This window comes from Palaemon carinicauda, chromosome 8 (assembly GCF_036898095.1).
Source record: "Palaemon carinicauda isolate YSFRI2023 chromosome 8, ASM3689809v2, whole genome shotgun sequence".
Taxonomy (NCBI): Eukaryota; Metazoa; Arthropoda; class Malacostraca; order Decapoda; family Palaemonidae; genus Palaemon; species Palaemon carinicauda.
The window spans coordinates 175571238-175581237 of record NC_090732.1 but is presented as its reverse complement, the minus strand read 5'-3'; the positions used below and the strand labels follow the sequence as shown (position 1 = coordinate 175581237).

Here is a 10000-nt window from a genome sequence, read left to right as displayed (position 1 = left end):
CTTACCATAAATAATGAGTCTCTTCTACCCTTACCAAGTGGAAAATAGCCGCCGAACAATTAAAATGCAGTAGATAAAAATAATAATAATAATAATAATAATAATAATAATAATAATAATAATAATAAAGCAGGAGTACGGATTAATACATAGTTTATTATAATGCTGAGAAATATCTGCCGTATTCTCCATTGAGATATCTAATGAAGACGGCTTAGCACACGAAAATCTCTATTCAGGTTTCGTGAATACAGAGCCGAGATATCTTAGCATCCATGATCTTTCCAGCCCTGTGAATATTGGCAATAGAAGCCTAATGAATGTTGGCACCCCTTAATCTGTTTTAAAAGGGAATACGACAATGTAATATTATATTATTGCAATTAATGATAGTTACTTTTTGTACAAATATTTCTTTTGGATCAAAAATTAAAAAAAAGATTCGAATGCCATTTATACGATTGTTTACTTATCTCTCTCTCTCTCTCTCTCTCTCTCTCTCTCTCTCTCTCTCTCTCTCTCTCTCTCTCTCTCTCTCTCTCATTAATATGATTACTTGGATGTACATTCATCAAATGATAGTTACTTCTTGTACAAATATTTCTTTGGATCAAAAATAGAAATATAAGATTCGTGAAGACATTTATACGATTGTTTACTATCTCTCTCTCTCTCTCTCTCTCTCTCTCTCTCTCTCTCTCTCTCTCTCTCTCTCTCTCTCTCTCTCTCTCTCTCTCTCACATTAGTATGATTACTTGGATGTACATTCATCAAATGATAGTTACTTCTTGTACAAATATTTCTTTGGATCAAAAATAAAAAAATGAGATTTGAATGGCATTTTTATGATTGTTTACCTCTCTCTCTCTCTCTCTCTCTCTCTCTCTCTCTCTCTCTCTCTCTCTCTCTCTCTCTCTCATTAGTATGATTACTTGGATGTACATTCAACAAATGATAACAAACTATTTATCCAAAATTCAATGACTTTTCCTCTCTCTTTCGTTCTATTTTAAAAGCTTCAAGATCAAACTCAAAATAAAAACAGTAAATAAAACAAAAACCTTTTCTATAATTTGACATATTTCAACCAAGTCTTCCACACCGTTATTGTCTATCATCACTGGACGATAACATTTAATTTAGTTAGTCTGCCAGGCAATAGATGGCGCGCGTTCAGCTTCTGACTCGCTGTTAATTATATACCGGAGATAATTGCTACAATTATAGTTATTATGGTGTATTCAAAACCTTCATTTCAGTCTGCGAAATGGAACTTAGTGTCCATTAATATCACCTGATGAGCAAAGCTGCCTTAATGAGTATTGATGCGATAGTTATTAGGGACAAAATGGCCAATGGTAAATTAAAACTTCGCGATTTTAATGTATTTCACGGAGGTGTTAATTTAAATTTCAACAATTTATCTTTTTATCGGCTATGAATTTTGCGTGATATATATATATATATATATATGTATATATATATATATATATATATATATATATATATATGTGTGTGTGTGTGTGTGTGTGTGTGTTTTGTGTGTATATATATGTGTGTGTGAATGTATGCGTCCATGATCATATGATTAGTTTGATAAATAGATAGATGAATTAACCATAGAAATGAGCACACGCTTATACTGGACACACACACCCGCATATATATATATATATATATATATATATATATATATATATATATATATATATATATATATATATATAAGCAAGTATCGATTATGCAAAGGTCAGTATAAGATGCAAAAGCAGGAAGGTTATCCAAGGGCAAAAGCAGGAAAGATTTCCAAGGGCAAAAGCAGGAAGGTTATCTAAGGGCAAAAGCTGGAAGGTCATCCAAGGGCAAAAGCAGTAAGATTATCCAAGGGCAAAAGCAGGAAGGATATCCAAGGGCAAAAGCAGGAAGGTCACCCAAGGGCAAAAGCCGGAAGGATATCCAAGGGCAAAAGCCGGAAGGTAATCCAAGGGCAAAAGCCGGAAGGTTATCCAAGGGCAAAAGCAGTAAGGTTATCCAAGGGCAAAAGCAGGAAGGATATCCAAGGGCAAAAGCCGGAAGGTCATCCAAGGGCAAAAGCAGGAAGGTCATCCAAGGGCAAAAGCAGGAAGGATATCCAAGGGGAAAAGCAGGAAGGTTATCCAAGGGCAAAAGCAGGAAGGTCATTCAAGGGCAAAAGCCGGAAGGTCATCCAAGGCAAAAGCAGTTAAGGCTATCCAAGGGCAAAAGCAGTAAGGTTATCCAAGGGCAAAAGCCGGAAGGATATCCAAGGGCAAAAGCTGGAAGGTTATCCAAGGACAAAAGAAGGAAGGTTATCCAAGGGCAAAAGCAGGAAGGTTATCTGAGGGCAAAAACAGGAAAGTTATCCAAGGGCAAAAGCCGGAAGGATATCCACGGGCAAAAGCAGGAAGGTTATCCAAGGTGAAAAGCCGGAAGGATATCCAAGGGCAAAAGCAGGAAGGTTATCCAAGGGCAAAAGCCGGAAGGTTATCCACGGGCAAAAGCCGGAAGGTTATCCACGGGCAAAAGCCGGAAGGTCATCCAAGGGCAAAAGCCGGAAGGTCATCCAAGGGCAAAAGCAGGAAGGTCATCCAAGGGCAAAAGCAGGAAGGTCATCCAAGGGCAAAAGCAGTAAGGTCATCCAAGGGCAAAAGCAGTAAGGTTATCCAAGGGCAAAAGCCGGAAGGTCATCCAAGGGCAAAAGCAGGAAGGTCATCCAAGGGCAAAAGCAGGAAGGTCATCCAAGGGCAAAAGCAGGAAGGTCATCCAAGGGCAAAAGCCGGAAGGTCATCCGAGGGCAAAAGCAGTAAGGTCATCCAAGGGCAAAAGCAGGAAGGTCATCCAAGGGCAAAAGCCGGAAGGTCATCCAAGGGCAAAAGCAGTAAGGTCATCCAAGGGCAAAAGCCAGAAGGTTATCCAAGGGCAAAAGCCGGAAGGTCATCCAAGGGCAAAAGCAGGAAGGTCATCCAAGGGCAAAAGCAGGAAGGTCATCCAAGGGCAAAAGCAGGAAGGTCATCCAAGGGCAAAAGCCGGAAGGTCATCCGAGGGCAAAAGCAGTAAGGTCATCCAAGGGCAAAAGCAGGAAGGTCATCCAAGGGCAAAAGCCGGAAGGTCATCCAAGGGCAAAAGCAGTAAGGTCATCCAAGGGCAAAAGCCAGAAGGTTATCCAAGGGCAAAAGCCAGAAGGTTATCCAAGGGCAAAAGCAGGAAGGTTATCCAAGGTGAAAAGCCGGAGGGATATCCAAGGGCAAAAGCCGGAAGGTTATCCAAGGTGAAAAGCCGGAAGGATATCCAAGGGCAAAAGCAGTAAGGTCATCCAAGGGCAAAAGCAGGAAGGTCATCCAAGGGCAAAAGCAGGAAGGTCATCCAAGGGCAAAAGCCGGAAGGTCATCCAAGGGCAAAAGCAGTAAGGTCATCCAAGGGCAAAAGCCAGAAGGTTATCCAAGGGCAAAAGCAGGAAGGTTATCCAAGGTGAAAAGCCGGAAGGATATCCAAGGGCAAAAGCAGGAAGGTTATCCAAGGTGAAAAGCCGGAAGGTTATCCAAGGGCAAAAGCCGGAAGGTTATCCAAGGGGAAAATCCGGAAGGTTATCTTAGGGCAAAAGCAGGAAGGATATCCAAGGGCGAAAACAGGAAGTTTATCTAAGGGCAAAAGCCGGAAAGATATCCAAGGGCAATAGCAGGAAGGTTATCCAAGGGCAAAAGCAGGAAGGTTATCCAAGGGTAAAAGCCGGAAGGATATCCAAGGGTAAAAGCAGGAAGGCTATCCAAGGGCAAAAGCAGGAAAGATATCCAAGGGCAATAGCAGGAAGGTTATCCAACGGTAAAAGCAGGAAGGTTATCCAAGGGTAAAAGCAGGAAGGATATCCAAGGGCAAAAGCAGGAAGGTTATCCAAGGGCAAAAGCAGGAAGGTTATCCAAGGTGAAAAGCCGGAAGGATATCCAAGGGCAAAAGCAGGAAGGTTATCCAAGGTGAAAAGCCGGAAGGATATCCAAGGGCAAAAGCCGGAAGGTTATCCAAGGGGAAAATCCGGAAGGTTATCTTAGGGCAAAAGCAGGAAGGATATCCAAGGGCAAAAGCAGTAAGGTCATCCAAGGGCAAAAGCAGGAAGGTCATCCAAGGGCAAAAGCAGGAAGGTCATCCAAGGGCAAAAGCCGGAAGGATATCCAAGGGCAAAAACAGGAAGTTTATCCAAGGGCAAAAGCAGGAAGGTTATCCAAGGTGAAAAGCCGGAAGGATATCCAAGGGCAAAAGCAGGAAGGTTATCCAAGGTGAAAAGCCGGAAGGATATCCAAGGGCAAAAGCCGGAAGGTTATCCAAGGGGAAAATCCGGAAGGTTATCTTAGGGCAAAAGCAGGAAGGATATCCAAGGGCAAAAGCAGTAAGGTCATCCAAGGGCAAAAGCAGGAAGGTCATCCAAGGGCAAAAGCAGGAAGGTCATCCAAGGGCAAAAGCCGGAAGGTCATCCAAGGGCAAAAGCAGTAAGGTCATCCAAGGGCAAAAGCCAGAAGGTTATCCAAGGGCAAAAGCAGGAAGGTTATCCAAGGTGAAAAGCCGGAAGGATATCCAAGGGCAAAAGCAGGAAGGTTATCCAAGGTGAAAAGCCGGAAGGTTATCCAAGGGCAAAAGCCGGAAGGTTATCCAAGGGGAAAATCCGGAAGGTTATCTTAGGGCAAAAGCAGGAAGGATATCCAAGGGCGAAAACAGGAAGTTTATCTAAGGGCAAAAGCCGGAAAGATATCCAAGGGCAATAGCAGGAAGGTTATCCAAGGGCAAAAGCAGGAAGGTTATCCAAGGGTAAAAGCAGGAAGGTTATCCAAGGGTAAAAGCAGGAAGGATATCCAAGGGCAAAAGCAGGAAGGTTATCCAAGGGCAAAAGCAGGAAAGATGTCCAAGGGCAAAATCCGGAAGGTTATCTTAGGGCAAAAGCAGGAAGGATATCCAAGGGCGAAAACAGGAAGTTTATCTAAGGGCAAAAGCCGGAAGGATATCCAAGGGCAAAAGCCGGAAGGTTATCCAAGGGCAAAAGCAGGAAGGTTATACGAGGGTAAAAGCAGTAAGGTTATCCAAGGGCAAAAGCAGGCCTAAACCAGTATTTCAAAAGTTAGCTAAATATGAAAGATCCAATAAATCAAGTAAAACGTCTGAATGAGTTGCAGGTCCTAAATGAATGAGTGAAATAAATGTCCACTGTTCTTTATTAAAAAGAATATGATAAAAAATGTGAGTTTATGAATTAAAGAATAAAGATGGCAGGATTTTTATTCGGGAAAGGAAACAGATGAGAGATTTGTGTTATCTTAAACAACAAACTTGATTGCAATTTGATTATCTTTCCGGAAAGGGGCTGTGTAAAGGTTTTAAATTTGATAATTTGAAGATAGAAATGAAATATAAAACGATGAAAGTATACAATATATACTGTAACCACTAGTGCACGCGACCCGCCAAAATTGACGCCTAATATTTAGATAGATATGCATACACGCATACACACAGAGATTCAACCCTTTCTACCTCTCCCCTTTCCTAACTACAACACGGCAGTTTCTGCAATTTGTCAGAGGTTGTGGTTTCCAAGTGTTCCTTTCAGGGTACTTCACTCTCACCAGGGAATGACAACTCCTCTCCCATTTCCCGAGGGACAGGGAGAGTCCGAGTAGTTATACGATTGGCAATGCCGTATATAAAAAAAAAAATATATATATATATATATATATATATATATATATATATATATATATATATATATATATATATATATATATATATATATATATATATATATATATATATATATATATATATATATATATATATATATATATATATATATATATATATATATATATATATACAGTATATAACCAGACACTTGCTCTCTTTTTGCTCTTTATCCAGCAATGAAATTAAACAGAAATTCGATTCTTGTTACTTCAACTTTCCCAATACACATCGAAACATTCGCCGTTATATTATGCAGAATAGATATTAGAACAAAACCAATATCAATTGCCCAGAATGACTAAACTTTTCTTATGTTCATTAGCGTTATTTCCTATTCGGCGAACATTGGAATTTCAATAACACTCGAGAAATGACACCGAAATGAGGAAGTCAGACGCTGCGCTCATTACAGCTAGTTAGTCTGCCAGGCAATAGATGGCGTTCGTTCAGCCTCTGGCTCGTTGTTAATGATATGCCGGAGATAATAGCTACAATTAGAGGGATTATGGTGTATTCAGAGCTTTCATTACAGCGTTTCTGAGTGGAACCTGGTGCTCAATAGTGTGTCCTACTATGTAAAGCCGTGAAAATAAGCGTTAATGTTATATTTAGTATGAAAAAATTTGGCTAATGATGAAACCCTCACAAGGCTGAACAATGGCAAATGTAAACAAAGCCAGACAATGGTGTAACTCATGATGATATTCATAATGTGTGAGCTTTTAAAATTCAGTTTATAGTTACCTGACGAACGTTGAAAACGATTATTGTCTACGTTAAAAGAAATGAGGAAAATTCAAAGGAGTTATAGGAATAATGTGGAATATTGTGCATATATAAAATGTATCTAGAAAAATAAAAATAAAAAATCCATACTAAGGTAAATGGAAAATTAACTTCAGGGAAGTTTTATTGAAAATAAAAACCCAATTAACCCTTTGCATCACTGCTGACTCATGCATGAACCCATTTATAAGCCACATGAAAGGAAAGGTCGAGTGAAGAAATATAGAAGGGAAAATTAGTGGATAAAAACCAATTTCTAAGCCTAAAGAATTTCAATTTGTTATTAGGAAAAAAGGAACAACTACTTTTCAGACTGAAGGACTTTAATTTCCTACTTGTCAAAAGGAGGGTCTATTTTCCCTGTTGGAGTCCTTGGGCTTATAGCATTCTGCTTTTCCAACTAGGATTGTAGCTTAGTAAGTAATAATAATAATAATATTTAGATTTTTAGAATTTAGGCAATGTGGTCCAACATATGCAAGTGTAGGGTAACCCCATAATTTTACTTTAAAGTTAAAGTGATAAGAATTTTACTGTAAAGTTAACATTATGAGAACTTGGAGAGCAATACAGACGCAATGAATATCAAAAGGCTGTTGAATAAAAGGATAGAAAATTAAATGTAAATAGGAGTAATGCCTGTAGGATCTTGAACAAGTGAAATCATGATCTATGGTTCTTACTATTTATTATAAACTTTGTCCCCAGAATTTCTATTTAAAGTGCGCTTATGAATGACAGATACAAGGGACAGGACAATGCCATAGAGACTAACCATATACACACATGATCAGCACCCAAGACTCCTCTCTATCAAGCTAGGACCAGGCAGGGCAATGGCTGCTGATGATACAGCAAGTAGATATAAAGCCCCCATCTCCATCCATCCCTAGCTCACAATGATGACGAGGTAGCACACACTACAAGAATCTATTAAGCTTGAACGTTTCTAGAACCTTCGTCCAACAGATTGCCAGGCAAGGACGTTTCTAATAGGTTACCTTAACTGACTTAATCATAGCAATTCCCATCATTTCCTACTTTCCTGGGTTACATGGCTCTATTACGATACATCTATATCTCCTTCTTTTCAACCAATTCCCATCATTTCCTATTTTCCAGAGTTACATGGCTCTATAACGATACATCTACGTCTTCTTCTTTTAAGGTAATTCCCATCATTTCCTATTTTCCAGAGTTACATGGCTCTATTACAATACATCTAAATCTCCTTCTTTTAAACCAATTCCATTCATTTCCTACTCCCCTGGGTTACATAGCTCTATTACGATACATCTAAAAGTCCCTCTTTTAAACCAATTGACATAATTTCCTAATACATGGCTCTATTACGATACATCTAAATCTCCTTTTATTTAAACCAATTCCATTAATTTCCTACTCCCCTGGGTTACATAGCTCTATTACGATACATCTAAAAGTCCCTGTTTTAAACCAATTCCCACGATTTCCTACTCCCCGGGGTTACATAGCTCTATTACGATACATCTAAAAGTCCCTGTTTTAAACCAATTCCATTCATTTCCTACTCCCCGGGGTTACATAGCTCTATTACGATAAATCTAAAAGTCCCTGTTTTAAACCAATTCCATTCATTTCCGACTCCCCTGGGTTACATAGCTCTATTACGATACATCTAAATCTCCTTTTATTTAAACCAATTCCATTCATCTCCTACTCCCCGGAGTTAAATAGCTCTATTACGATACATCTAAAAGTCCCTGCTTTAAACCAATTCCATTCATTTCCTACTCCCCGGGTTACATAGCTCTATTACGATACATCTAAAAGTCCCTGTTTTAAACCAATTCCATTAATTTCCGACTCCCCTGGGTTACATAGCTCTATTACGATACATCTGAAAGTCCTTGTTTTAAACCAATTCCATTCATTTCCTACTCCAAGGGGTTACATAGCTCTATTACGATACATCTAAAAGTCCCTGTTTTCAACCAATGCCCATGATTTCCTAATACATGGCTCTATTACGATACATCTAGATCTCCTTCTTTTAAACCAATTCCATTCATTTCCTACTCCCCGGGGTTACATAGCTCTATTAGGATACATCTAAAAGTCCCTGTTATAAACCAATTGACATAATTTTCTAATACATAGCTCTATTACGATACATCTAAATCTCCTTCTTTTAAACAAGTTACATTGATTTCCTACTCCCAGAGTTACATAGCTCTATTAAGATACATCTATAAGTCCCTGTTATAAACCAATTGACATAATTTCTTAATACATAGCTCTATTACGATACATCTAAATCTTCTTTTAAACCAATTCCATTCATTTCCAACTCCCCGGGGTTACATAGCTCTATTACAATACATCTAAAAGTCCTTCTTTTAAACCAATTCTCATGATTTCCTAATACATAGCTCTATTACGATACATCTAAAAGTCCCTCTATTAAACCAATTCCATTCATCTCCTACTCCCCGGGGTTACATAGCTCTATTACGATAAATCTAAAAGTCCCTGTTTTAAACCAATTCCCAGGATTTCCTAATACATGGCTCTATTACGATACATCTAAATCTCCTTATAAACCAATTGACATAATTTCCTAATACATGGCTCTATTACGATACATCTAAATCTCCTTCTTTTAAACCAATTCCATTCATTTGCTACTCTATTACGATACATCTAAAAGTCCCTGTTTTAAACCAATTCCCATGATTTCCAACCCGCTGTCTCCACGAGGAAAAAGACCGAACGCCAAAACTGCCTCCAAGATTCCCGGAGAAGATCTACATCCCTAATAATTTCTCACTGAAATCAAGGAGAATTTCCTGCCATTCGTTTGTAATTCATGAGCGAGAAAGGACACGGCGCAAACAGTCTCATTCATCCTCGGTCTTATTCTGGTCACAAATCCTTCTAATTTAATGATTGTCTGTTTTACCTCGCTCGTGCCACTCCCTGCGAGATTATACACGCCGTAACTCAGCGTTAATTATGTGATTGGACGTGCTTGATAAAGAGTGGGATATATTAGGGCTTTCTTTCGAGGAGACAGATGAAGTTATTTGCTAAATCTATATGTTGATCTTGCAGTCTTTTGTATTATCTCTTTGCTTAATTTGGTGGGAGTTTGACCTAGCTATTATTATTATTATTATTATTATTATTATTATTATTACTTGCTAAGCTACAACCCTAGCTCGAAAAGTAGGATGCTATAACCCCACGGGCTCTAACAGGGAAAATAGCCCAGTGAGGAAAGGAAAAAATGCAAAATAAAATATTTTAAGAACAGTTTCAATATTAAAATAAATATTTCCAATATAAATAATAAAAACTTTAACAAAACAAGAAAAGAAATAAGATAGAATAGTGCGCCCGAGTGTACCCTCAAGCAAGAGAACTCCAACCCAAGACAGTGAAGACCATGGTACAGAGGCTATGGCACTACCCACGATTAGAGAACAATGGT

General features: G+C 38.8%; 1 protein-coding gene across 1 annotated transcript; it reads left to right on the top strand.

Moving 5' to 3' along the window:
• Positions 1-1348: 1348 nt before the first annotated feature.
• Positions 1349-3075, top strand: LOC137645584 (serine/arginine-rich splicing factor 4-like). The gene is made up of 2 exons (XM_068378384.1): positions 1349-1358; positions 2270-3075. The coding sequence occupies exons 1-2, from the start codon at positions 1349-1351 to the stop codon at positions 3073-3075; spliced, it is 816 nt and encodes a 271-aa protein (XP_068234485.1).
• Positions 3076-10000: the final 6925 nt, after the last annotated feature.